Here is a 27,539-nt window from a genome sequence, read left to right as displayed (position 1 = left end):
CTCACGACTCTCTGGGCATGGCCATCCAGCCAGTTTTTACCCCAGCGAAGAGAACACTTGTCTATGCCATGATTTACCAGCTCCTCCAGGAGAAGAGCTGTCTTGAAGTAAACATGATATTCTGTTGCTTAACAAAAGTATCTAGGGTATCAAGACATGTCAGAGAGCTTGCAAATCCAACGCATTCCCTGGGAAGGGACAGGATCCCAGGCATCCTTTGCTATGTGTACCAATTCTGTTTTTTTTTACACTAGGGCAGTGCAGAAAATGCCAGCCATTTCCTTGTGTTACAGCATCAGACAGAATTCTGAAAACAAAGAGAATCAAAATGAAATTCAGTGATCCAAGACGAAAAAAAATCAAAAAAAAGACCCAAACCAACCCCCTCCCAAGAATTTCTTTACAATTTAGCCATGAGCTGATATTAACATGTCGAGAAGCAATTCTTCCTTTTCTTACAATGACAAGACAGTCAAGTCTGGTTGCCACCCAGTGTACTATGAATCGACATCCTACTGTGTGTACATCTAGTTTTTTTACCTGAGACCATAGTTGGATTTCCATTATATGAAAAGCATTCTATTAGCAAGTTGTCCGTTTTGACTTTGCAGTTGAAAAATACACCACGGATTAGCTTTGTCTTTGTGCTTCTGAGCTCCTATGCAGGCCTCCAGAGTGCTACTCCCACAAGTCTGGAGGAAGACATTAGTAGGCTGTTTTCTTGCAGTATTGGTCATATCCCTACAGCGGAGCTGTGAGCCAGGCGTACACAGCTCTTCCTGAGGTAAATTGGTTTGTATCTACTGCTTTAAGTTAATCCTGACATGAAGGTATAAGGAGACTGCAGCGACTGCATCTTTCATACCTAGACAGCACAACAGCATTTCTAGTGTTTCAAATTGTTCATTACTGAGTCATTCACAAAGAATCTCCATTTCAGAGGACCAGAGGCTTCACATCTTAGAAACGCATCCAAAAGAAACAACGTGTTAGGTTTGCCATTTCAATTCAAGGTAATAACAGTAATGCCGTTAATATAAAATAGAAGAAATATCATATGAATTCAGTAAAGTTTGAGCATTTTGCTTTGTATTTACTCCTACTGCAACAAGTTCAATAAAAAAGTTTATTTTGCAGGCATTTCCAAATGGAAAAAATAATGAGAAACCATAGACTGTTTCTCTCTCTGAGATTGCATGTGCACCACAGCACCAGGATGAATCATCTTCTGGAGATGGGCGAATCATTGCCTGAGAAGAAAAGTGGGGTCCTAGAAGGTCTAAGTATGGACTTATCTAACTTAATTTTAACATCTAAAATTGCCCATTTAGATCCAGACTAATCATGTTGCCCTCCTTTAATTAGCAGAGGAGAGGTTGGGCAATGAGAGAGAGAGATTTGCAGTTCATCCTTACACGGGATGTTTACAAGAGGTCACAGGAATTCATTCTGACTTTTTCTTCCCCTCCTACAGTGGGAGTCAGAAGCTTAAACGTGTGTGTTTAGTGTGTTTTGAGATGCCTTAAGGTTGCTGATACGTTTGCATGAGATTGTAGGTTACCTGCCACTTTCTGAAAAGTGGAGTCCAGGATGTGAAATACCAAGACCAAGACAAACACCAATTGGCACTTTCTGTCTCCATTTAGGCACCAGGATCTCACTACAGAAGGCTGATGAGTCACACTTCATGAAAGATAATAGTAGCAACTCTTGCTTGGGTTAGAAGAAATACTCTGAAAGCTCCACATAGAATCACTGCAGACGTGTTGGGACTCTTGTTCCTACCTAGACGTATTTCTGGGAAAAAAGTACGTTGCACTGGGTTTTCGTCATGGAGATGAAATATAATTATTATATATTATTCATATATTATGTGAAGTATCATTTATAACCAGGCTGATGTGGAAAAGAGACGCATCTAAGTGTGTGTGTGAGGGACTGCCCAAGAGGTCAAGACATTTATTTGCAAACATGATGAGAAATCCAGAGAGGTGTTTTGGTGGTGTCCATTTGGTTATGTCACAACTGGAATGTTTGTTGTTTCTTTATTGTGTCAAGTACATAAAGTACTATTATGACTACAGTGCAAGATGTGCATCTGTTTTATCATCACTTTACGTCTAAATAAATGACTGTTCACATCTGCTCTGTAAGTCATCTAAACTACCAGTATAATTGCACATCTTCCTTTCTCAAAGCAAATTATCACTGCCTTCCACCTCGTCCTACCCTCACGCCCAAATGCTCACAAAATGGAATGACTGCAGCCTTATTTTGAGCAGCTTAATCATTTTAAATTGTTGGAAATTCCCAAGGTTTTCTGTGTGATTCTAAACACTGAATCCTACTTTTGCTTTCAAATCAGATAACCCCATTAGAAGAAATACTCATTTACTGTCTTTGACTATGCAGGGAGTGTGGAGGCGTGATTCAAGTGACCAAAAAGCTACATTTTAAACTCTGCAGGGTGCTGTATTAGGCTTGCGGTTGCTGTTTCTGAAAAGCATGTCTCTCGTGTTGGCTTTCTGTTATGTTCTACTTCCATACAGGTGCAGGAATGACTTCACTCTACTCAGCCTTGGGGCAGTCTCACCTCAAGTACTGTGTGCAGTTTTGAGCTTCACAATATAAGAAAGATATAAAAATATTAGAATATGTCCAAAGGAGGGCAACAAAGATGGTGAAAGGACTAGAGGGCAGGACTTATGAGGAGTGTCTGAGGATACTAGGTTTGTTCAGTTTAGAGAAGAGGTGACTGAGGGATGACCTCATTGCTGTCTACAATATCCTCATGAAGGGAAGCAGAGAGGTTGGTGCTGATCTCTTTTCTGGTGATAGGACATGAGGGAATGCCCTAAAGCTGCATTAGGGGAAGTTCAGATTGGATATTAAGAAAAAGTTCTTCACTGAGAAAGTATCCGACCACTGAAACAAGCTCCCTGAGGAAATGGACATGGTCCCAAAACTGTCAGTGTTCAAGAAGCGCTTGGACAAGCTATGGAGCCCCCAGCATAACATGGGCCTGTTGGAGTGGGTCCAGAGAAAGGCCACAAGATGGTCAGAGGGTTAGAGCAGCTTTCCTATGAAGACAAGCTGAAAGATTTGGGAGGGGTTGAGCCTGCAGAAGAGAAGGCTTTGGGGAGACCTTATAATGGCTTTCCAGTATCTGAAGGGGGCCTACAAGAAAGACAGAAAGGGACATTTTACAAGGCCATGTAGTGATAGAACAAGGGGTAATGACTTAAAACTGAACGAGGGTAGATATAGATTAGATAACAGGAATAGATAACCCTCACTATGAGGGTGGTGAGCCACAGGAAGAGGTTGCCCAGAGAAGCTGTGGATGCCCCATTCCTGGAAGTGTTCAAGATGACTGGCTGGCTGGGGTTTTGAGCAACCTGGTCTAGTGGGAGATGTCCCTGCCCGTGGCAGGGGGGTTAGAACTGGATGATATTTAAGGTCCCTTCCAACCTAAACCATTCTATGATTCTACGACAACACTGTTAGGTATATGGATTAACGTTTAGGTTGCTCTGTGTGGAGTCAGGAGTTGGACTCATGGGTTCCTTCCAACTCAGAACTGAAACTGACTCCTGAGGAATGAATACCTTGTCCAGGCTCCTCCTGGGTCTGTCCCTGAAAAGTCATGAACTCCATTCTCCAGGCATGAAATCCATCAAGATGGGTCACCAGGAGGAGCTCTCCAGGTGACTCCAAGGAGCTCACCTTTGCAACTAACAGGTGGTTGGTGCATACGGGTGTGGGACACATTATGCGGGAAGGACAGTTCCCCCCCGCTTTCCCCAGGGGAAGAGCATTTTGGGATTCGACAGTACATCTTATGGGATGTTTAGGGGAGGAACCAAAGGTGAGAAAAAGGGGGGATTTAGTGACATGGGAAGCAACAGGTGTGAAAAATAGATGCACAAGGGAATAAAAGGATCCATTCACAGGTAATCAGGGGCTGCTTGCTTGGGATGCTTGTCTGATCATGCCCTGCCCCTGATCACTGCAGTTTGTCTTATTTCCTTCTTGAAATCCACCTTCAACTATTTTACGGCAAGGGTCTCGCTCTTCTGTGTGAATATGTGTGGACAGCAGTCAGTGGTGCCAGCAATGGAAAGAAGTGTTGGTGTGTGAGTAAATGTGATCACTAGTGAAGATAAAGCTGGACTAGCCAGTGATTAGGTGTCACTGCACCTAAGTTTTGCCACAGGGCTGAAATCAGAGAAGTCTTCTCTTTCGTTAGGGACACAGAAGGTTCATATAATCACAGAAACAGAGAATGGTTTGTGTTGGAAGGGACATTGTAAGGTCTTCTGGTCCAATCCCCCTGCCATGGGCAGGGCCACCTTCCACTAGATTAGGTTGCTGAAAGACCTTTCCAACCTGCCTTTGAACACTTCCAAGGCTGGGGCACCCACAACTTCTCTGGGCAGCCCGTTCCAGTGTCTCACTACCCTCATTGTAAAAAACGTCTGCCTTATATTCAATCTAAATCTAGCCTCTTTCACTTTAAAACCGTTGCCCCTTGTCCTGTCACTCCAGGCCCTGGGGAAAAGTTGCTCTCCATCTATTTTATAAGCTCCCTTTATAAATTGAATGGCTGCAATAAGGTCTCCCCGGATTACACTTTTCTCAGGTTGAACAACCCTAACTGCCTCAGCCTTTCTTCATAGGAGAGGTGTTCCACCCCTTAGATCATTTTTGTTGCAGTCTTCTGGACGTGCTCTAACAGGTCCATGTCTTTCTTTTACTGGGGACCTCAAAGCTGGATGCAGTACTCCAGGTGGGATTTCATGAGAGAAGACTTAGTGCAGACACCAATGACGTTATAGCAATACCATAACACTTTTATCCAGGAAACACATTCAAGCCAAGGCAGGGACTTGTGGTTTATCCAGTTTGTGTAATGTAACGGCTTGCCTGTTGCCAAATATCAATCACAAGACACTGCTGCCAGAAGGTAACATTCAATAGCTCCCAATGAATGAAAGAAGAACGTTTGTGCAAGGCAGCCACTAGCAGACATTCTCCTACCCCTGTCAGGAAGCTGGCCAGCATCCTAGGCAGGATGGTGAAGGTATAATCAGTCTTCAAGGACAACAGCTTCCCTAGAAAAAGGTACATTGATGCTTAAAGGTGCTGATCAGTTACAACTAGGAAACATAAGGATGTTTCCATCCACAGAAACCCTGTAAATGATGAGGAAAAACAGGAAAAGGAAACCCGTTATTCAGCAAGGTACTCAAATGCAAGGATACTCAAATATCAAGACTCCATGATATTAGGTTGATTTCTGCACTCTGTTTCTGGTAGCAGCATTATCTAGTCAGCAAGGATGAACCAGAAATACTTTCAGTTATCACCAAACATCTTTGCTTTTATTCTTGAACACAGAAATTCTTGATTCCCTTGTGGTGTTTTTGCCTATCGGCTGAATCAGGAGTTCAGATGTGAAATGTGCATTGAGAGGGATGGAAGGAGAGAATCAGAGAATCACAGAATTGTAGGGGTTCAAAGGGACCTAGAGGTGAACGAGGTTCACCTAGAAGGGACGAGCAGGTTCACCTAGAGCAGGCTGGACAAGAATGCCTCCAGAGGCAGAGACTCCACAACCTCTCTGGGCAGCTTGTTACAGTGCTCTGTTACCCACAAAGTAAAGAAGTTTTTCCTCATGTTTAGGTGAAATTTCCTGTGTTTTAGCTTGTGTCCATTGCCCCGTGTCCTGTCACCAGGCACCACTGAGAAGAATCTGACCCCATCCACTTGATACCCACCCTTTAGGTATTTATAAGGATTAATGAGACCCCCTCTCAGTCTTCTCTTCTCCAGGCTAAACAGACCCAGGTCTCTCAGCCTTTCCTCATAAGAGAGGTGCTCCATTCCCTTGATCATCTTCATAACCCTCTGCTGGACTCTTTCCAGTAGTTTCCTGGCTTTCTTGAACCAGGGAGCCCAGAACTGGACACAGTACTCCAGATGTGGCCTCACCACGGCAGAGTAGAGGGGGAGGATGACCTCCCTCGACCTGCTGGACACACTCTCCTTGATGCACCTGAGGATGCCATTGGCCTTTTTTGTCCACAAGGGCACATTGCTGGCTCATGGTCATCCTGTTGTCCACCAGGACTCCCAGGTCTCCTTCCACCGAGCTGCTTTCCAGCAGGTCAGCCCCTAACTGGTGTGTGGGGTTATTCCCCCGCGGGTGCAGCACCCTACACTTGCCCTCGTTGAATTTCATAAGGTTTCTCTCCGCCCAACTCTCCAGCCTGTCTAGGTCTCACTGAATGGCAGCACAGCCTTCTGCTGTGTCAGCCACCCCTCCCAGCTTTGTGTCATCAGCAAACTTGCTGAGGGTGCTCTCTATCCCTTCATCCAGGTCATTGATGAATATATTGAACAAGACAGGGCCCAGTACTGACCCCTGGGGAACGCTGCTAGTTACAGGCCTCCAACTAGAGTCTGCACCACTGATCACAACCCTCCGAGCTCTGCCATTCAGCCAGTAAAGCATTCAGCCAGAAGCAAGAAAGATTCCTCAGTAGCTCAACTACTTCTGCTTTTATTGAAGATGCGTCTGCTTCTCTGATGAGGACTGCTGAGCTGCAGCCAGAGTCTTTCAGAAACAAAGGGTTTTACAGGGAAGCCCAAGAAATCTCTCCTGAATGTCAAGAAGAGCACCAGCTGTCAAAGGACTGCAGGGTGATTCCTTAAATAAATGCCAGGCAATTACCTCAAATCAACTCTGTCTTCCCTGCACACTTACATTTTTTTATTTCTTTATGATGTAAGAACACACCGTATACTTGGCAATTGCATGCTCAAGTAGCTTTTAGTTATTTTTCCTCAAAGTCCAAGTGACTTTCCAGTGACATGAGATACCTCTTGTATCGTTCGTATCTCCCCTGATACCATTGCTGCCCTAGCCCGGAGTGGAGGCTTATTTTCTGGTCATATTCTCTTCATCAGGATCTGGTAGCTCTGACATCCAAATTCAATGCTTTCAAATTGAGTTTGAAATTTGAAATGCATTTCAAGTGCATTCAAATTCCAATGCTTTCTACTGTTTGGAGGGAAACTGCAGATGGTGATCTTAGCACGCATATGACCACACCATTCTAATGTTGGTAGGCTGGGGAATGCTGTCTTTTTGAAATAAAAGACACACAGTAAGCTGAAGTAAAATGTAACTTTCTTGAATAAAGAAAAGTGAAACCTAGCTAACCTATGAAGTGGCAAGGGATGCATTTTTTTTTCTCTTCAAGTGTTTTCAGTATGTTACACTCACTATATGAAAATGAAAAAATGAAATTAATGAAAAAAGTACTTACTGTGAATTCCATCCCTGTTCACCATCTAAGACATGCATCTAGGCATATTTTATGTTGCTAGTTCTACGGGGGGGGAAAAAAAGAGGTTTTGTGGATTTGACTTCCAGTGTCACTTTCAGGGTGACTTATTTCTTCTTTATGAAAACATTCTCAAACGATACATACTGAGATTTTTGTCCTGAACGGAGTAGGAAAAAAATAAGGAAATTTTTCAGCAATTCTGATAACACTACATGGTTGCAAATGAAAACACCAGTATCTACAGTCAGAATCATTGTATTTGAACTTTTTTAAGGCAAATTTCCAAATCTAAAAAGTTTGTAGAGATGGAAAATCAGATATTGATGTCCATCCTGAGGCAAGCCCTGTTTAATTTGCTTGTTAGTATCAAAGGGAGTGAGAAAGGGCAAATGAAATGCAAGCAAATAACAATAGGAGAGTTTCAGGAATATGAGCTTTGAGTTTAGTAGTAATCTTAACAAAAATAAAATAAAAATGGAGTATTACCTTTCTTACAGTGACTTGCTGAACACAACAAAAACCATTTTTACTGTAGGGGTAGTCGAACAGTGGAAGCAGGTGGCCCAAAGACGATGTGGAATTTTCATCTGTGGAGATATTCAAAACCTGACTGAACACATTCTTGGAACCTGTTCTACCTGACACTGCTTGAGCAGGGGGAGATTGGACTAGATGAACTCAAGAGTTCCCTTCCAACCTAATTGTTACATGATTCTGTGACATTTTTGGAAAATTATTTAAATGGCTAAACATAACCGAATAGGGGAAATTTACTCTAGTGTAGTTTGTCTATTGAAAAGTCCAGGCGCTACCATTCAAAGGCCAATTCTGAATTGAATGATAAGAATCTGTGCATGAAGGAGGATAAATCGTCTCCGGTGTCTGCTGGTTTTGGCTGGGGTAGAGTTAGTTTTCTTTATAGTAGCTAGTATGGGGCTATGTTTTGTTTTTTTGCTGAAAACAGTGTTGATAACACAGGGATGTTTTAGTTCTGGCTGAGCAGTACTTATACAGTGTCAAGGTCTTTTCTGCCTCTCACACCACCCCACCAGTGAGTAGGCTGGGGGGTGCACAAGAAGCTGGGGGGGACACAGCTGGGACAGCTGACCCCAACTGAACAAAGGTATATTCCATACCATATGATGTCATGGTCAGCGTATAAAGCTGGGTAAGAAGAAGGAAGGGGGGGGGGACACGTCTAGGTGATGGTGTTTGACTTCCCGAGGAACAATTATGTGTGATGGAGCACTGCTTTCCTTGGGATGGCTGAACAACTGCCTGCCAATGGGAAGCAGTGACTGAATTCCGTGGTGTGTTTTGCTTGCGTGCACAGCTTTTGCTTTACATATTAAACTGTTTTTATCTCAATCCACGGGCTTTCTCACTTTTGTACTTCTGATTCTCTCTCCCATTCTACTGCAGGGGGAAGTGAGTTACTGGCTGTGTGGTGCTTAGTTGCTGGCTGGGGTTAAACGATGACACAGTGATGCTGTCTTAGTGAGGAAGATAAATCTAGTTTGCTGAATGTCAGACTCTCGCCAAGGTTGGAGTGAAGTCATTGTAGTAATTCTCCCTAAGTTCCTACAGTTTTCATTTGTATGACATTGTCTCTGTCCTCCTGATCCCTTCTACATGCTGACCCAAGGAATAGAACTTCTGTGACAGAATTCAGTCCACTGGGATTTTAACCAGACGGCACTCTGTATTGCTCTTGCTTTTTTGACTTGTAGTCATTTCTGGGAACACTCTTCTCCCTCTTGCCATATATGCTGACTAAAGCCTCCACAACCCCATTTATTTTTTCTTGAGTAGTCTTTCCTTCTGTGAGACCTGCTATACAGACAGTACTGTTCCTTGGATGCTAACCAATTTCCTCACAGAGGAGAAGCCTCTCTTTCAGGGACTATACTGCACAGTTATATGTTTGTCTCCTTGGGAGGAACTGAATGTCTTCGATTAGTCATGATGCTGTGTGATTGCTATTTAGCTATCTGTAAACCTCTTCATTATACAGCTATAATGAACCGGAATATTTTTTCAGCGCTCAAAGCTCTTTTCTGAATTACTGCCTTTGCAGTCACCCTGGTGATCATTGTATTGAAGCTGAATTTGATTTTTGGTGGCCAAAATGGGGCTGCAGAAAACCATTTGTACTAGTTCATATCCCCTCACTGTGGTCACTACTTTTTATGGGATTCTTGCTATCATGTGTGTATTACTACCTACCAGTATTTCCCTATATCTGAATTAAGCGTTCTCCACCTGCTATAAAACTGTGATCCTAATCCCCTTATATACAGCTTGAGAAATAAGGAGGTCCAGGAAGCCATCAAAAGGTTGTGGGGTAGAAAATCAACTTTGTGTTAATATTTTGGGGGATTTCTGGGATACTGTAACCATCCATGCATATGGGGTAAGTTTGATCTAATCTTAAGTGTGAGATTCAACTTCCCAAACAATCAGTATAAAAAGTGTAGATGTAGAAAAGTAACCACTGTTAAAATATGATGATTTTTTTTTTTCTTAGGGTTTGACCTTGGCTAGCTGCCAGATGCCCATACAGCTATTCTCTCATTCGTCTTTCTCAATAAGACAGCAGGAGAAAAATAAGATGAACTAATGCGGGTCAAGAAAAAGACAGGCAGATTGCTTGGCAATTACCATCACAGGCAAAACAGACTTGTCTTGGGCAAGATTAATATAATTTATTGACAATTAAAAATAGAATAGGATGCTGAGAAACAAAACCAAAAACATAACCACTCTTCCCCCCTGTCCCCATATTCCCAGGTTCAGTTTCACTCCTTAGCTCCTGCCTTCTCCTCTACCCCATGCCCCTGCCATCTGTACAGGGGGGATGGAACACAGGGAGCTGTGATCAACACATAGCATTTTCTCTTTGATGCGCTTTCCTCCTTACACATTTCTTCTGCTCCAGCATGGGTCCTCTCCATGGTCTGCAAGTCCTTTAGTAAACATCCATCTGCATGGGGCCCTCCATGGGCTGCAGCATGAATATCTGCTCTACCATGGACTTTAGGGAAATGCCTCCTCCTTCCCCTCTTATCTTGGTGTTTGCACTGCTTTTCTCATTTTTTTTCCCCCCCTCCTTCTCTGGCTGTGTGGCATTTTTTATCTTTTTTTAAATATGCTTTTATAGGGACGCCACCAGCTTTGCTGATTGGCTCATCTTTGGCCAGCAGTGGGTCTGTTTTGGAATGCTCTGTGACTGGCATGGGGCAGCCTTTTACCACAGAGGTCACCCCTGCAAACCCACTGCTACTGAAACCTTGCCATGTAAACCAAATACACTTGAAAATCCTAGAACAACCATATATAGGCAACTGAATCCCATGACACATGGTATTCCATTCACTCTCCACCTGCCACCTCAGAAAATCAGTCCTTTATATCCTGGCTCCTATCTGGCAGGTGTTTCAGATACCTCAGAACAGCAGAAATGGCGCTGGGCAACTACGGTAGGCCCTACAGTGATACGGTGAAATCCACCCCTATATTTGACCCCTTTAAAAATAAACAAAACAAAACAAAAAAAAATCCTCTAGCTTGTGGGGATGAGTGAATATGCAAAACCAAATAATATTGATCTTACATTTCTATAAAAGGCAGAAAAAAAGTACATACATAGACAGATAGATAGATAGCTTGATTCATGTAGAAGGTGTTTTTCTGTTGTATCTGAGCACAACTTTTCTCCCTGCGATCTGGTATTTTCAGCAGATGACTGTGTGGGTAAACCTCAGAGAAAAGCAGAATGTGGAAAAATGAAGCAAAGTTTAGTGTATGTATTTAGGGTTATTTTTCAGAGCCCAGTGGAAACTCGCATATTATGGTGGAGAGCATATGTGTGAACAAGTCAGCTGCAGTGGGTTGGCCCCATGCAGCATCTGAGCACCCACGCAGCCATTCACTCAGTCACTCCCGCAAGGGCATGATGTTAATGCTACAGAATATGCCTTGGGCTAGTTTGGGTCAGCTGTTCTGGCTGTGTTCCTACACAGCTTGTTGCCCGCCCGCAGTAACAGGGTAAGTTCGAATCCTGAAGATGGTGGGCTCCACAAAGCAGCCTAGCAGGGAATTTGCTGCCTCCAGACATGCATCCAGCTGAACCTCTGTAAGCAGAGAGGAAAAGTAGAGGGTGACAACAACTCAGTGAGGAAAGGCTGTGTATTGACAAATAGCCATGCAAGAGCACTGGGAAAGAAGGACATGGGTCAACAGCTCTCAGCTGTAGATTTGGTGGGGAAGGCCCAAAGCGTGACTCCTCCCAATAAAATCTTCTTACCAGCTTGGTCCCGCAGCCAGCTACGCGCTTTGGTCTCCAGAATCTCTGACCAAGACACTTTCCATTTATACTGATGCAACCAGACTAAAGCCAAAACTGTTGCCCAGACAGTTGGCTGCACATCCTGTGGGGGAAACCGGAACAATCAGGTGGAAGAAAGAAAAAGAAAGATCAAACCTAAACCAGCACATTTAAAAAGTAAGACCTCCACATGTACACAGAAAATCCCTAAGCTTCTGAAATCCTCACAGGGAAAGTTCCCAGGTGTCTCTGCGGATTCTGCCCCACAGCCCCCATACCCCGCTTCCACAAGCAAAGAGGCTCTATATCCCAACTGCTTTGATCTCTTCCTCTCAGTTCAGCTTAGACTGGAAACTTGGAGCAGAGGAAGGTTCAGCTCATGACAGTGCCTCACTCCTGCCCTTGATCTGCTTACCGCACTGGGCCTTTGTAGCTCAACATCAGCCTTGCTGAGTCCCAGGGCAGAGGCCAGAGCTGTGGTGAGGGCCCAGGAGCCATTTGCTTTCTGGAGTGCCACCACTACCCTAAGCCTAGAGAAGTCGCACAGTCTTGTTGACAGTGGTGAGATTGTCCAGTCCCAACTCATTTTAAATGCTGTTGGTTCTTCCATTGGCTGCTCTTCAGGAGGAGGCTTCTGGTCTGGAAGACAAAAACTTCCACGTAGCTCATATGAGACAGGCAACAGCTCATAACCTTAAATTCTGCCTTCTCCAGATACACTTAATAGATATGCGCCATCGTCTCTGTGCTTTCCCAATCTTTTCTAGTCCTCCACAAGCATCCCTCCCAGAGCATCCACAGATTTTCCCAGTCCTTCATAAGCATACTAAAAATCTGCCCTATAAGCTCTAGTTCACTCAGCATAATTCCCTCTGAACACCCTTAATTCCTCCCATGAGCATCACTAATGTTACTCCTTCCCCCATGCAGTGCTACAGGCTTGGGGAAGAGTGGCTGGAAAGCTGCCCGGTGGAAAAGGACCTGGGGGTGTTGGTCGACTGCCGACTGAGTATGAGCCAGCAGTGTGCCCAGGTGGACAAGAATGCTAACAGCATCCAGGCCTGTATCAGGAACAGTGTGGTGAGTAGGATCATCCCCCTGTACTCGGCACCAGAGAGGCCACACCTTGAATACTGTGTTCAGTTTCAGGACCCTCAGTACAATAAAGACACTGAGGTGCTGGAGCGGAGCATGTCCAGAGGAGGGCAACAAAGCTGGTGAGGGGTCTGGAGCACAAGCCTTATGAGGAGCGGCTGTGGGAACTAGGGTTGTTTAGTCTGGAGAAAAGGAGGCTGACGGGGAGACCTTGTCGCTCTCTGTAACTACCTGAACCATAGAATCATAGAATGGTTTAGGTTGGAAGGGACCTTAAAGATCACCCAGTTCTAACCCCCTTGCCATGGGCAGGGACACCTCCCACTAGAGGTCCCGTCCAGCCTGGCCTTGAACATTTCCAGGGATCAGACCTCCACAACTTCTCTGGGCAACCTGTGCCAGTATCTCGTCACCCTCATAGTGAAAAATTTCTTCCTGATATCTAATCTAAATCTACCCTCTTCCAATTTGAAGCCATTACCCCTCGTCTTATCACTACATACCCTTGTAAAAAGTCCCTCTCCATCTTTCTTGTAGGCACACTTCCAATACTGGAAGGCCAGTAAAAGGTGTCCCTCGAGCCTTCTCTTCTCCAGGCTGAACAACCCCAATTCTCTCAGCCTGTCTTCATAGGAGAGGTGCCAGAGGTGCCAGGGAAGTATGAGAGGCTTCCCTGTCTTCCTGTCCCGTAAACACATCTTCTCAACCCCTTGTGCCCCCACTTTTCTTCAGATTACTGTAGCCCTTCCTCAACAAACCTGCTTTACAGTCCTCCTTGCTAGGTTTGCAAGCCTGTTTGCAAGGGCACTTTTGTTCCACGTGGTCAGACCAATCCTGTTCCTTTTCAGTAACACTTGTTCCTCAGAGAGGGTCCTGCAGTCATGGTAGTAAAAGTCCTGCATGTGACACCAGCTATGCATCCAATTGACCTGTAGGATGAGTCAATTTCTACCAATCCTTTTTCTTTCACTGGAAGAACTGAAGAACACCATGTGGGCTCCCATGCCCTTCACCCTCTCCCACAGGGTTCCATAATTGCACATGATATGCTCCAGGTTATCCCTGTTAGTGCCATTGCTGTCCACAGAGAAGAGCAGCAATGGGTAATAGCCTTGGCAGTCTCTGCAGATTCTTCAGTCCTGGCCTCTGATGAGCATCCGGAAGTGTGAGGTTATATGTGAGATATATGTGTCCATCCCCTGCAGGAGACAATTTCCAGTAACTATGACATGCCTTTCCCCTCTGCTTGGACACTAGGTTCAGGCTCAGCTGGCTCTGGATGCCTCTCCTGACAGGCCTTGTTTGTCCTCACCAGTGCCCAGGCACTATACCTACTCTGAAGCTGTAGGTCTGCAGGTTGAGCAGAAGCCTTCCCCCTACTGTCAGAAGCCACAAGGTACCTTTCCCTCTTTTCACTACATCCTCCAGATCTTCCATCCTCCTTGCTTCACATAACTCAGGCTTTTTTCTCTGCAGACTTTCCATAAAAAACAGGACAATCTCCTCTTCATTCACCCTGACAGTGTGCAGTGTGCTTACTTCTTCCTTCTAGCTCCTCCAGTTAGCAAGTCCGAGCCTTGACCACAACATACCTCCAATAGAGGAGGGCACTTCTGCCCCAGCCCCAGGGTGAAACACCAGCTTCTTCTCTCTTCAGTTCAGGACCTAGGCAGCACTATCTTACTTTTATGGTCTGTCTGGCCTGAGGCTTCCAATGTACCAAGGGTAAATGCACCAGTTAGTGCTGGAGAGGGTGTTGTGTCGCATGCTGCACAAGCTTCACTCAGCCCCACACAGGATTGAACAGCTGATGGACCCCTCTGCATCCCTGCTGCACTAACTGCTGAGACAACTGCTATGTCTCTGTTAACTAGCTGTAAGTTCTTGCCTACCTGATATATTGCAACACCAGCTGAAAAAGTGCTTGACACCTTCTCCCACTGTGAGAAGTTTCTTGAAAACAGTAAGCAGACACACTCCCTGATGTGGAAACAGTCAGCAGAAGCCGATCGTTAGAGATGACTGAAGTACAAGTCTACAGAAGCTAACACTCGTCAACAGAAATCACAAGAAGTTCCCAGCAGGTGATCCTTGGAGATCAGAAGATGAGACCTGGACAAGCAGAAGGCTGGAAGAAAAGGAAGTACGGAAACTGCTGTGCAAACGCTGCGCTAGCTGGCTCATTTTTGCTGAACTGTATGAGGATAAAGCTAAAGATTCATGCAGATATTTTGTGACGAACTTAGTGTTTGGGTATGGAGTTAAGGATAGCTGAAGACAAGAATAAGGTTACTTCAGAAAAGTAATAAGGCATTTGATTCTCAATTTCCAGCCCAGAATTGAGATGTAGGAGTTTGCTTAGTCTGTCACTCCATCTGTCCCCAGCACAATGACAATCAAGAAGTCTGGTGAGAAGATAAATGCTGAAAGGGGAGTTCAACCCTAGACCAATACATTTTGAGAATGCCTGGCTGAGAAGTTTCTCCTTACCTTTACAGGTTGCTGAAAGCTGAGTGAGTGCCTCAGTGTCCGGGGTTTTGCGATCAAGTATGTCAAGCAAGAACTGGCACTTCTGGACCATCCAAAACTTGGTGGACTTGAACAACGCAGGCCTGAAGCTACTTAACCAGAGCAGCTGGCAGGGAACCAGGTTGCAAGAGGGAGAGAAAAACATTGAGGAGTCTGGAGGCAAAGAATCTGGGGAGAGAAGCAAGGAGATGGGGGTTAGATCCAGAGGTACTAGAGATAGCCAAAAGGGTGGTCAGGTCCACACGATAGAGGGCTGCAGATGGTGAGGAGGCATCAGACCAACAAGCCCCACTTTCCCCTCCCAGTCCTGTCCCCACTGCTTCTGGCCTTACCGTGGTGCCAGGCATCCCTCTGTTTCATGCGTACTGCCACAATGGATGTGAAGGGGGACAAGACCCCCAGGCTGAGGCTGGACTTAACTGCATTGTGCCAGATATCCTTCTCTGTCCTGCTTGTCCCTTCCCAGGCCAGTTTCCACAGCAGGTGCATCATGGCCATGCGGTGCACAGGTAGCCTGCAGGGGCAGGGAGTTAGTCCTTGGCTTCACCTTGGAGAGGGGCGCAGGACACGTGGAGTAAAGAGGAGGGAGCAGCGGGGCAATGGTCACACAGGTCATCTCCCGAGGTCAGGGCAGAGGGGACAACAGGGGAGCACTGAATGCCCAGATCCTCTTCCCACCTCAGGCTACAGCAGGAAGGATGCAAGCGGGAAGGAAGAGGGACACCTGCTGTCCCTCTTCCAGAACTCATGGGCAAGTGTGTTACCCTCTCACCTGTTGTCTGCTGATGGGGACAGTGAGAATCTGAGCGTGTAATCAAAGGACTGGCTGCCCACGTGGTACTGAAGGGTCACAGCTCCCTCACCCACTTTTGGATCCTGGCGACACAGGGGAAAGAGTCAGACAGAAATATTCATCTGCAAGGCACAGGCAGCCTGGCTACCTAGGTAGCCTGATCTATTAATGTAGTAGATGTCCATGGTTGGAGCAGCAGCAGTGGTGTCTCTGAGGGAAAGAAGGGGGGTCAGAAGAGCCCTATCATGGTGTCTCTCAGGTATAGTGGAGGTGAACGACTCTGAGTGCTGGGAAGATGAAGCAGGCAGTGGGTCCTTTACTTTCCAGAAAGCCCTGCCCCAGTGCATATCGTTCCTGGATCAATCTCACCTGTGTTTGCCCATGGATCTGGGCATAGATGGAGCTCTTATGTCCCTGGAAGATCATGTCAGGAGCTTTTCTGATCATTGACACCTCCAGGCCAGGTGGAAGTTCCCAGTGTAGTGAGATCCCACTTGCCAGAGGCTGCAATGCCCTCTGTAAGCATTTCACTGCCTGGTAAGGGGAAGAAGAGAGCACAGATCACTCAGGTTCACTCCCAGTTCTGGGGCGGGGGGAGAAGTTGGAGGTGGATCTCTGAGTTTGAATGGATGGTGGTATCTAGATTGCCTTCCATGTCTAGGAGAGCCATGGGAGGTATTGAATAGAGCAGAGGGGTACCTGGGTCATTACCTCGGATGTCATGTCCATCCTAGAGTGGATGCACACACATTCACCTTTGGTCTCCAGGGCCATGGCCTGGGAAAGGTTGAAGCTGTCACATCGGTTAGTAGGAAAACAGAAACACCTGTACAGGAAAAAGGAGGACGTTAGAGATGGGACAAAGGTGAGAGGTATGAAGGACAAGAGTGGTACAAAGGACAAAATCTGGAGAGGTAAGAATACTTCTAATCACAGAATTACAGAATCACAGAATGATAGGGGTTCGAAGGGACCCCTGGATTTCATCTAGTCCAGCCCCCCTGCTACAGCAGGGTCACCTAGAGCAGGTTGCACAGGAATGTGTCCAGGCGGGTTTTGAACGTCTCCAGAGACGGAGACTCCACCACCTCTCTGGGCAGCCTGTGCCAGGCCTCTGCCACCCTCACAGCAAAGAAGTTTTTCCTCATGTTGAGATGGAACTTCCTACGTCCAAGTTTGTGCCCATTACTGCTTGTCCTGTCACTGGGCAACACTGAAAAGAGCCTGGTCCCATCCTCCTGACACCCACCCTTTCAGTATTTATAAGCATTGATAAGATCCCCCCTCAGCCTTCTTTTTTCCAGACTAAAAAGACCCAAGTCCCTCAGCCTTTCTTCATCAGAGAGGTGTTCCAGTCCCCTAATCATCTCGGTAGCCCTTTGCTGTAACCTCTCCAGCAGTTCCCTGTCCTTCTTGAAGCGGGGAGCCCAGAAATGGACACAGTAACAGTACTCCAGGTGTGGCCTCACCAGGGCAGAGTAGAGGGGGAGGATGACCTCCCTTGACCTGCTGGCCACGCTGTTTTTAATGCACCCCAGGATGCCATTGGCCTTTTTGTCCACAAAGGCACATTGCTGGCTCATGGTCATCCTGTTGTCCACCAGGACTCCCAGGCCTCTTTCCACCGAGCTGCTCTCCAGCAGGTCAGCCCCAGCCTGTACCGGTAATAGTACATAACAGAAATGGAATTGACTCGGAGTTTCCCCATTCACTTCGGGGTGAGAAACATTACCTGCTGGTCAGGGAGATCATGGGAATGTGTTTTGGGCCCAAAGAGAATGTTAAGGTATTGCAGGCTGAGAGGGAAGAGGAAAAGTGGTGAGAAGAGCAGGGAAAGTTTGGGACAGGAGACTCACTAGATGAAAAGTACAGGCATTCTTTGTGAGGTAAGGAAAACATGTGGGGGTGTCCTTGCTGAAGTTCCACCAAGGTAAAGAGAATATCTGTGGCAAGCTAGGATCTGAGAGAACGTTTGAAGCACTCTGACAGTCAAGGGGAGGGGAAGGTTGTGAATTAGTATGTTAAGGGACAGGAACAGGGCTCCCCCATTACCGGTGGTGGTCCCGGTAACGGTAGACCTCAGCCATGACAGCTTCCTCTTCACTGGAGATCTTCCTTTGAATGAAGATGAAAAGCTGAGGGAGAGAGGAGGGGAAACAAAGATTGACAGGGCTGGGCACCCCCGTAGAGGAAAAACGCCCTTCTAAAATGCAGGAAGCCTTCCCAGTTTGCTCCCTTACCCTCTCACACCCACTGGCCTTGAAGCAGGAAAAGAGATTGTTTGTCTCCTTTCATTAACACCAGGCCACCTCTTTGCACAAAGGGGCACCCCACAAGGAAAATCCACCTTCCTCAAGTGCAGGCAAATTCCACAGAAGCCCTCCCACACTGCCCACACCAAAGATGGTGTCACTTTCTGCCATGAGGACACCCCCCCGCCATGCCAACTCCCAGTGCAAACAGCAGCAGACTATCTCACCCTGAGCCCTGACGTCTACCTTTACCCCATTGTTTACACTCATTCCCCTCCCCATAACCACTTGGCCCCTGATACCTGGCGGGCGTGCCCATGAAGGAGAGGAGTGCTGTAGATAAACCTTAGAAGGCCCAACAGGTCACAGCCCCCCAGATCAGGGCAGATGGAGGAGATGCGCCCCACTGCATTGTCCATGCTTTCCTGCGTGTATTCCACACTCTGCCTGTGGGATGGCACCTGGAGTGTCAGAGGGGAGAGAACCTGGCCCACAGCTACCCTCACATGGCCACTCCCTAGAAAAGCCCTACCTCATTACCAGTGCTACAGAAGCACCCTGAAAAGAGGACTTACCCCCTCACTGCTCCCAACATATCCTGCCCCATAACTACCCTCTAGCAAGAGCTTGTCCCATAGTTTCACTTCGAAAAGTCATACTGTACTTACCCCTTGGCCCTGCCCCATCATCACCCGCAACTCACAGATAGAAGGCTTTGAAAGTGGCCCCAAAACTGTAGATGTTGAAGTAACAGCCCAGAGGCAAACTCTTGAGGAGGAAGAGCAGGGTGTTCTGGAGACAGACGGAGGGATGAGCAGAGCTCAGATGGGGAAACTTGGCAGAACATCTGGCTACGTGAAGTAGCTTGCCTCTAACCCCACCAGCTGGGCATGACCAGCGTGGAAAATTCTCCCTGATGACCTCCTCCGGTGGTACCTGTGCATCCTGGAAGAGGCTGCAGTCCATGAGAAAGAGAAATTCCCCCAGATGGCCTGGACTGGGCTCGACCTCAGGAATACTGGGCATCAGTGTCACCATCACCACAGGGTCTCCCAGCAGAGAGCCTGGAGTGTGTGGGGGGAAACAAGGAGGACTTTTAGGTTGGAGTCTTCTTCTCTGTCTCTTTGCTTTTGTCCTCCACATAGCCCTCAGCTTTGACCTATTGCCTGAAAAGCCCCTCAGAGACTCCCAGGCTCCCTGACAGCCTCTCTCTAATGCTCACTTCCACCCTCCTCACTCACCAGGTGGGGCTTTGGGATCTCTCCTCTCCACCACTGCGCTGAGTGTGTGAGACCCTCTGTAATACACCAGCACGTTCAGATCAGCCTGCATCCAGGGTGGACATTTCAAGGATACCTGAGGACAAGCAGGGTGTGGAGAGGAAAGAGAAACAAATAAAAGGACTGAGGAGTCCTAAGGAACATCAGCAGGTTGCAGACCCTTCCATCCTCTTCCCCTTTGATATTCTAGCATCTGGCAGGGCCGTACCACAGCAGATGTTTGATCTGGAGTCGTGTATTGCAGAGGAGTGTAGCTGCTGTTAATGGCTATATGGGACACACCACGGGCTGAATTCAGACAGATGCTGAAGTGCAGGTTTTCAGATTCTGTCTCCTCCTCAGAAGAATGCCATCCTGCAGAAAGAAAGAGGTGTGAGAAGATGAAAGAAGAGACCCTAGGGCAGCAGACAGCTATGGTGGAGCACAGTTTGTCATTGGTAGGGGGAAAATGCAGCTTCTGAGATGTCCCTCACTGTGGTGCTTAGTTGGGGGGTGGTGGTGGTGAATCTGTAGACACTGGTTTGTATAGGTATCTGTGGGGATCTCTTCCTGTGGGATACATGGGGAGACCTGTGGAGTTCCTGACTATGAAGTGCAAGGGGGAATATTCAGATTTTCTCACTGAGGCACGTGTGCAGATATAGGGGTCCCCTCCAGGAGGGGTGCTGGGCAGTGATGTGTTCCTCCTTAGGGGATGCACCTGGGTGATCACTCACTAATGTAGTTTGTCCGGGGGAAGAGCTCGTGTGGCCAGCAAAACTGAGCAGCTCCATCAGGCTGCATTGGCAGCTCCTGGACATAGCACAGGCTGATGGTCACTTCGCTGTTAGGAGGCAGGGTCCCCAAGAAACAAGCGAACACAGGACCCCAAAGATCCCACTGGTTCTGCAGGTATCCTAAATTCTCCATGCCTGAAGTGGCTTTGCACAGCTGCTGGGCCTGCCACAGAGGGAGAAAATTGTGTCACAGGCCTCCACAGGATTCCATTCTCTCACCTCCACCCTTCATCCCAATCTGCTGACCCCCTCTCACCACAGTCCCAATACCTCCTCCTTCTCCCAGAGCATTGCTTCAATGCGAGTGTCCCCCATGGTAGCGTAGAAGGTGTGTACAACAGTATCAGAGTCCACAGGAAATACGAACATGGTCTCCTTAGGGACTTGGTGCGTATTGCGGAAAAACAGCTCAGACACCACATCAGCCACAAAGTCCTGGATGGTTACATTTACTGTCACACTTTCCAGCTCCATTTCAGAATAGGAAGAAAAGAACCATATTCCCCTCTGGAATAAGCCTGAGGAAGACACAACAGCTGTCAGATTCCCTGGCTGCACGTAGGAAACTTTAAATTTGAGGTGTCTGCTTGTAATGGGAAAAAATTTCGTGTCCAAACCTGCCACAGAAATGCCAGTTGCAGAAGCTGACAAATAGTAATAAAAAGTCCCTGAGGCTGTCAATGTGTTTCCCATCTTTCTAAGCCCCTTTCTGTCCAACACACAACAACTGTGCCCTCAGATCACCTAAATGCGTTGTGCTTCATCTTAGTTCAGGCCTTCCATGGCATTGAGAGGAGTCTGTCTGTCCCCCAGCACATAGAGTGTGACAGTCCCACAATAGAGCTTCATGCAAACTGCAGGAGGTTCCCTGCAGCTCCTCAAACCTTCAGACCATATCTCAGAGATAGGAGCAGGTGCTGTCACCTGCTTTGAGACTAATGCTCCAAAGAGATTATCTTGATTTTCAACTTAAGTAGATATACTACTCATTTTGGACTACTGGAAGGGAAGGGGGGACCATACCAAGGGCACTTAGCATGGCATCAGAGGTACAGTCACAGGAAGTTACTTCATCTCCTTTTCATTGTCAGCAGTGGAGATGTTTCTTGATGACCTCGCTTCCTCACCTGTCATACCTGTAGCATATGTTTTATTTGAGGCCAACAATATGCACATGCAAATTTGATGATCTGTCTTCCTGTTATGACAGCAGCCCATGGAAAGGCAACCTTCTCCATACCTTTGCACGCAGTTTGAGATGAAGAGCATCTCGTATTAGGGCAAGGTTTGGCATCAGTGGTGTGTCAAACCTGATGGCAAAATGCGTTGGAGTAGTGTCTTAGTCAAGAATGGCATAACATTGTAGTAGGAACAGAGGGACAGTTAGCAAAGGAAGGTATAAGACCTTCACAGGAGTTGTTGTAATGTCTTGGAAGGGGATGGTATACAGAAGATGGTAGAGTTCACCTGGAGGGAACAATGCAACTCACCAATCAAGTGATGTACCTAGGTATCACAACACAATTCAGTAGTGGATGATTTAGCACCACAGTAGAGGTGATGCAATATCCTAGCACTGAGGAGTGTTGCCCCCCCATCCCATAGTGCCAGACGTCTCTTCTGCATCATCCCCTCACTTTGTGATGGTTTCCCTGGAAAGCCTTCAGCACTTACAAAATCACACTTACAAAAACATCTTTTACTATGTCGTCCAGAAAAAGTGAAGGCTGACTACAGGCCCTGCTCCTGAGTTCCCAGTACATGGTGAGGTATGCCTCCTTGTCAATGACCCAAGAAATCAGTTGCTTCCCACATTGCTCTCCCAGATAAAATCTTCCCCACTGCTCACAGATGCCACCTTTATGGCCCCAACTCACCTCTATACATATACCTTTTGCTCAGGATGCCACTTTTCCTCATCTTAACTCTTTAGTTGAAGACAGCTTCTGTGTGGGAAAGAGCATGAAGTGAGCTATGAGGACCTTGTGGGAAAAAAAAAGGGCACCTCCATCTTGCCTTGCTCCAAGGTACGGAGCTACCCCCGCATACATGGGACAAGATGACTCTTTGCTTCTTCACATCCCACCTCAGGATCCTTTTTGCCCCTCTGTCACCAACCTGGTAGCAGATTAGTAGGAGACAGGCGTCGGATGGGAATTGCAGGTGTCAAAAATGCCTATCGGTTCAGTGGGGTGGCGGTACTTAAATCAGATTGGAGCACAGGGAAGGTGGGCGCAACGATGTGTCAAAGTCTGAGACACAAGGCACGGGATGCGTTTGGGCCTGAGTGATAATTGCACCTGGAAGACACCAGTACCAATGATGACAGAGGAAGAAATAGGCAGAGAAGCAGAAAGATAGAGCAGGCGAAGAACGGTCTGGGAGGATGAGTGGAAGAATGCACGAATTCGTATGAGGAGAGTGGCATAGTTGGATAGTTGGAGGGGGCTATATTTAGTGGCAGTAAGAGTCAATGGCAGAAAACAGTGAACGTATGGGGAATTGGGGAGGGGAATGGATGAATGAATTTGTAGTTGGGATGCATGGATGCACATCCAAGGAAGAGGGGGGCAGGAAGGTGTTGGAGGAATTGATGAGCAAATGCAGTTGTGTGGAATGTGAGGGAGTGGGTGATAAAAAGGTGCCCGGTTTGTGACTAATCTGTCAATTAGGCAGATAAAGAGAGGCGTCTAAAGCCACAAGCCTTTCTACAGGTCAGTGGTCTGGAAGTCTCCCAGTACTGAATAAAGCTTTAACTCCACTGTCAAAACATTGGACAGGAGGGCCATTTGCAGTGAGGAGCCCTAGAACAGCTGAGCGTTTCTTGCAAAGGTGGGGAAATCCTATCTAGCTGTCTCCCATAGGTCCTGTGCTATGTATATTGGCATCACGTGTCTATCTTGGAAATGACAGGACATCTAAAATTATACTAGACACTCGTGTTTCAACAACTAAATCTCATCCCTAAATTTAAATAAGAGCAAGAGCCTCTTCTGCTTATCACAAGAGTAGGATTCACTTCAAGATTATTATATAGAAATGTAGGTATTTAAAACGAGATATATTCAGATTAAGTTCTAAACCAATGCAAGGCTTTTGCCAGAGGGCACAAAAAGAGGGGGTGAGAATGGGGCACAGGAATGAATGAGGAGTGAGGGGAATGTGAAGGGAGGTAGAATGAGGCAGGGAAGGAGGGATGTGCATTCTGTGCTATAGTGATCCTGATGGGGACACCATTGTACATTAAGGACTTGGTGGTCCACATAGCAGTTAACCCAAGGAGGCACAGGACAGGACTGTGCCATGCTGCACATTCAGCTTGGCCTTCAGACCTGTGCTGGGCTGCACAAATCCCATGGCTGCAGGATAACTTCAGCCATCTCACTGTAAGAGCCAGCTCTGGAACATGCGCATTGTAATATGCTGTGTACTGACCGGAGGCCCATTTGATGCTGCACAACCCGGGTTCCCAGCGTCTGAGGGGACGTAAGATTATCTATACTGTCTTTATCATGTCGGCTCTAAGAAATGTATTTCAAATGATACTTTGCAGAATTTGTGTGTCTTTCTTACTGGGATCATAGTGAACAAGCACCTGGCTCCTGGGGCAAAACATTTTGCACAGACAGAAAGTCCCAGTGAAAAATACTTTTCTGGAAACGGGATAATTAGGAAGATACAGACTGAGAGCCTGGCTGGTCCCTGCACAGGGCCATGGGGGGCAGTCACAAGAAACTTGGCCCAGATGGTTTTCCTGGTGAGTTGGGAATGTGAGGAGGGATTATCTGGATGTCCCAGGCCGGCTGAAGTATTAATGCAGACCAAGAAACACAGTGTAGGGCAAGCAAAAGGCAAGAAAAACGTGTGGTGTGTTCAGTTGTTGGTAATGTGCTCAGCGCTGTCACGGGGATGCTTGGAGCCAAAGCAGTGGCCCTGTGGGAGCTGCAGGCCCAGCAGTGTAAGAGGGGCCCAGGCAGCAAAAGGGGCAGGGGGCGCAGGGGGTGGCCAGTGCCGGGGACCGCTGAGACATGAGCCACTTGTGACGGGGTAAGGGGGATGGGAGACCTCGGGACCCCAGCAGGGTCGGGGCACAAGTGCAGCACCTGCAGCTCTGCACAGACGCCGGACACAGAGACGGCCAAGGCAGGGGCATGAAGGGAAGCACCGAGCCACAGGGCACCGGCCCTAGCTGCCACTCCCTCGGTCACAGGGAAGAGGCGCCATCCTTAACTGCGCCCCGCTCCCTGCGAACAAGCCCAGGGAAGGGGCAGGTGCTCCCCGCATGGGTGGCAGGGAGGCTGGGGACAAGGGGTGCGGGGGCACAGGCCCTTACACTCTGCTTGACCCACTGCGGAGCCGGCAGAGTACGCAGCAGGTGATGGCTCTGCAAGTACTGGGGCAGATGGAACCCAAAGTAATGGAAAGCCACCCCATTACCCCAGGATTAAAGTGATGACTGTTAAGAAAATCGGGGCTTAGGGTGGAAAAGTGTCCTTCTAACCTTGCAGCCGGGAGGATGCAATGCATGATTATGCAGTTCCCTCCCAGGCACGATAACAGAACACCCAAGAGAGCTGTGAGGAACCCTTGATGATCCTGCTTGGGGTGGGATTTCCAAGGGAATGGCTATCAGGAACGTCTCTTTAGTTCCCAGGTGAAGAATCATCTCCTGCTACCCTGACTCAGCCCAGCATTAACAGCACTCTTTTATTCTGGGCCAGCGCTGCCCCAGGCAGACCTTCTGAGTTAATGGCCCCTTTTTCTTAACACACAGGAATCTCAAACAGCTCCACAGGAATCAAGGTAATTTTTTCGTGGAAGTTTGGGATCTGCCCAGAGCAAAAGCAGAGAGTGAGAAAAGTCAAAGGAAAAAAAAGGAATGAAGGAAAGCCAGCAGGTCCAAACCCAACACCAGGGATTTGGACTTCACTCACCACCAAACAGATGGACAGGTATAATTCTCCTCACTTTACTCATATGAAAAAACGAAGCACACACTCTCTCTCTCTGGTGCTCTCAGAGACTTCTGTCTTTAGTCATCCATCCTTCAAGCTGTACTTGGATAATCCTCCAAGTTCTGGAGGACACCTTTGTCAGAGGAATTCCTGGGCAAATAGCCCCCATTTGATGAAACCGAGAGTTGCTAAATCGATACAAAACTAAAGCTGTGGTTTTTTGTTCTTAGTAGAAATCCTGGTTTACTGACAACTGCGTTTAAGGATTCCAATAACAGAATGCTCAGACATCCCTGTTATCATTATAAAACATTATTTTCTGTCAGGGTAAGAGATTGAATTTACAGATATCATGATGGAGGATGTGCCTCATTTTGAATTTGGACCATAGCCTGCTGTCCGCGACCTTAGAGATCCCAAATGTGTAGGTACCATTTGAACTAAGTGGCCTGGCAGTTTGGGGCAGCAAACACAGACGGAGACACGGAAGCCTCCAAGCCTTTGCCAGGGTATGGCAAGCACAGACAGGCAAAAGCACACATGCACACAGAACAGGTCTGCATGCATTCCACGTGGAGGGAAGGAAGGATGGATGCACAGACAAACGCACTCACCGTGGAACCGCAGCCTGCAGCAGGAGCAATGAGCAGACACGGGAATGGCCCCAGGACTCAAACCTGTCAGCTGCAGCAGGAAAGGATGTTCACAGGCGCTCTTGGAGGAGGAGGAGGGCTGATCATTGCGTCATTGCAGGAAGCAGCAGGGACGGGTGGGAGCTGCGGTTACAGCCGCAGTGCCTGGCCAGATTCCAGGAAAGGGAATGCTGCCAAATGCGCACTCTGGGATATGCAGTTAGGAACCAGGGATGATGCCCGCCCTGCCTGCTGGGATGAGGTAGGGGCACTGGAGATGCTGCCATCCCTGCCTGCTGGGATGGGTAGGAGGCAGTGGGCGTAGGGGTGCTCCAGGTCACTGGGCAGCTCTGGGAGGTCAGTGGAGCCCCGAAGAAAGCGGGATTGATGGGGAACCCACTTAGAGGGTACTTTTTGGGCCCAAACTGGGGACCCACGCTGGGAGGAGCAGAGGGCACTAATAGAGACAATGCTCTGGGTTGTTGACTGTCCTGGGGGCTCTGAGCTGTGGATGCTGCCTTGGAAAGGACTCTCGTGTGTGGCAGGGGCGTCTTGGGGAGAGAACTGCAGCAGTGCCGCACGGGGTGGGCAGGGGAGGGGGAGCTGCCCAGTACCACCTGCCCTGCGGGGGGGTTGGAGGCAGCTGAGGGAGGGGTGGGATCAGGGGAAGGCTCTCATGTTCCCGGTTGGGAAACACCTCCCCACCAGAAGCAGAAGTGGCTGCTGCACCAGGGAGCCATCCCATTCCTGCAGCCAAAGTGCACCCACACAAGCACTTCACCCTGCCTTCCTGACACTCTCCCCTGACTTTTCCTTTTCCAGCGGGCCTCAGCATGTCCAAGAGGATACAGGTAGGAAGGCAGTTTTGGACCAGTGAGAAAAACTTGGAAGAAGAGATGTCCATCTTGTGTCTTTATTCTAGACATTGCTGAGCTTGCTTGGAGTCATACACCTCCAGAAAAGTGAATGCGAAAGCGCCAGACATGGAAGGGGTGCTGATATGAATGAAATCTGGGGGCCTACATCAGAAGACAAGGTCCCATTTTCTTGAGGGGCACCGAGATCTCCTTGTTCCCCAGAGGACAGACTATTTAGGTTGAGAGCCGGAGTCACCAAAGTGCACTAGGTAGCTTGGGCATGATCTTGTCAGAGGAGCAGCTACAGTGTAGTCAGATGTCCATGTGCATGACTGTGGAGTAACAGACATGGTCAGACCCTGATTTGCTTCTGGAACAGTGAAATTTTCTATTTCCTACCTTGTGGCATTTCAGTAAGCCAGATTTCATCAATTTCTTTTCAGGGATTTTCTTCTCTGTTATGGTTTTGGCTGTATAGAGTTAATTTTCTTCACAGTAGCTAGTATGGGGCTATGTTTTGTATTTGTGATTTGTGCTGAAAACAGCGTTGATAATATAGAGATGTTTTCATTACTGTTGAACAGTGCTTACACAGAGTCAAGGCCATTTCTGCTCCTCATACCCACTCCACCAGTGAGCAGGCGGGGAGTGCACCAGGTGTTGGGAGAGGATAGGTGACTGTTTAATA

At 47.5% G+C, this 27,539-nt stretch overlaps 1 protein-coding gene across 9 annotated transcripts; it reads right to left on the bottom strand.

The window, feature by feature from the left end:
• Positions 1–10,038: 10,038 nt before the first annotated feature.
• Positions 10,039–26,121, bottom strand: LOC134509233 (von Willebrand factor A domain-containing protein 5A-like). 9 transcript variants are annotated; one of them, XM_063321713.1, is made up of 19 exons: positions 25,977–26,108; positions 22,526–22,707; positions 22,285–22,353; positions 20,678–20,925; positions 20,348–20,570; positions 19,840–19,985; positions 19,593–19,707; positions 19,288–19,415; positions 19,055–19,143; positions 18,654–18,798; positions 18,152–18,234; positions 16,811–16,925; positions 16,469–16,633; positions 16,079–16,182; positions 15,639–15,820; positions 15,268–15,474; positions 12,098–12,321; positions 11,662–11,785; positions 10,039–11,488 (listed from the first exon to the last, which is right to left on the bottom strand). In XM_063321713.1, the coding sequence occupies exons 3-19, from the start codon at positions 22,325–22,327 to the stop codon at positions 11,370–11,372; spliced, it is 2,460 nt and encodes an 819-aa protein (XP_063177783.1). In that variant the 5' UTR covers positions 22,328–22,353; positions 22,526–22,707; positions 25,977–26,108; the 3' UTR covers positions 10,039–11,369. The 9 variants fall into 9 exon arrangements, 6 of the variants coding, with proteins under 6 accessions (XP_063177783.1, XP_063177788.1, XP_063177782.1 ...); XM_063321712.1 differs by lacking the exon at positions 22,526–22,707 and having other exon boundaries at positions 10,040–11,488; positions 25,977–26,121; XM_063321715.1 differs by lacking the exon at positions 22,526–22,707 and having other exon boundaries at positions 10,040–11,488; positions 22,299–22,353; positions 25,977–26,100.
• Between the last annotated feature and the right edge of the window lie 1,418 nt (positions 26,122–27,539).

This window comes from Chroicocephalus ridibundus, unplaced genomic scaffold (genome assembly GCF_963924245.1).
Source record: "Chroicocephalus ridibundus unplaced genomic scaffold, bChrRid1.1 SCAFFOLD_219, whole genome shotgun sequence".
NCBI classification, from domain to species: domain Eukaryota; kingdom Metazoa; phylum Chordata; class Aves; order Charadriiformes; family Laridae; genus Chroicocephalus; species Chroicocephalus ridibundus.
Note: the sequence above shows the minus strand (reverse complement) of the source record. Positions and strands in the feature narration are given on the sequence as shown.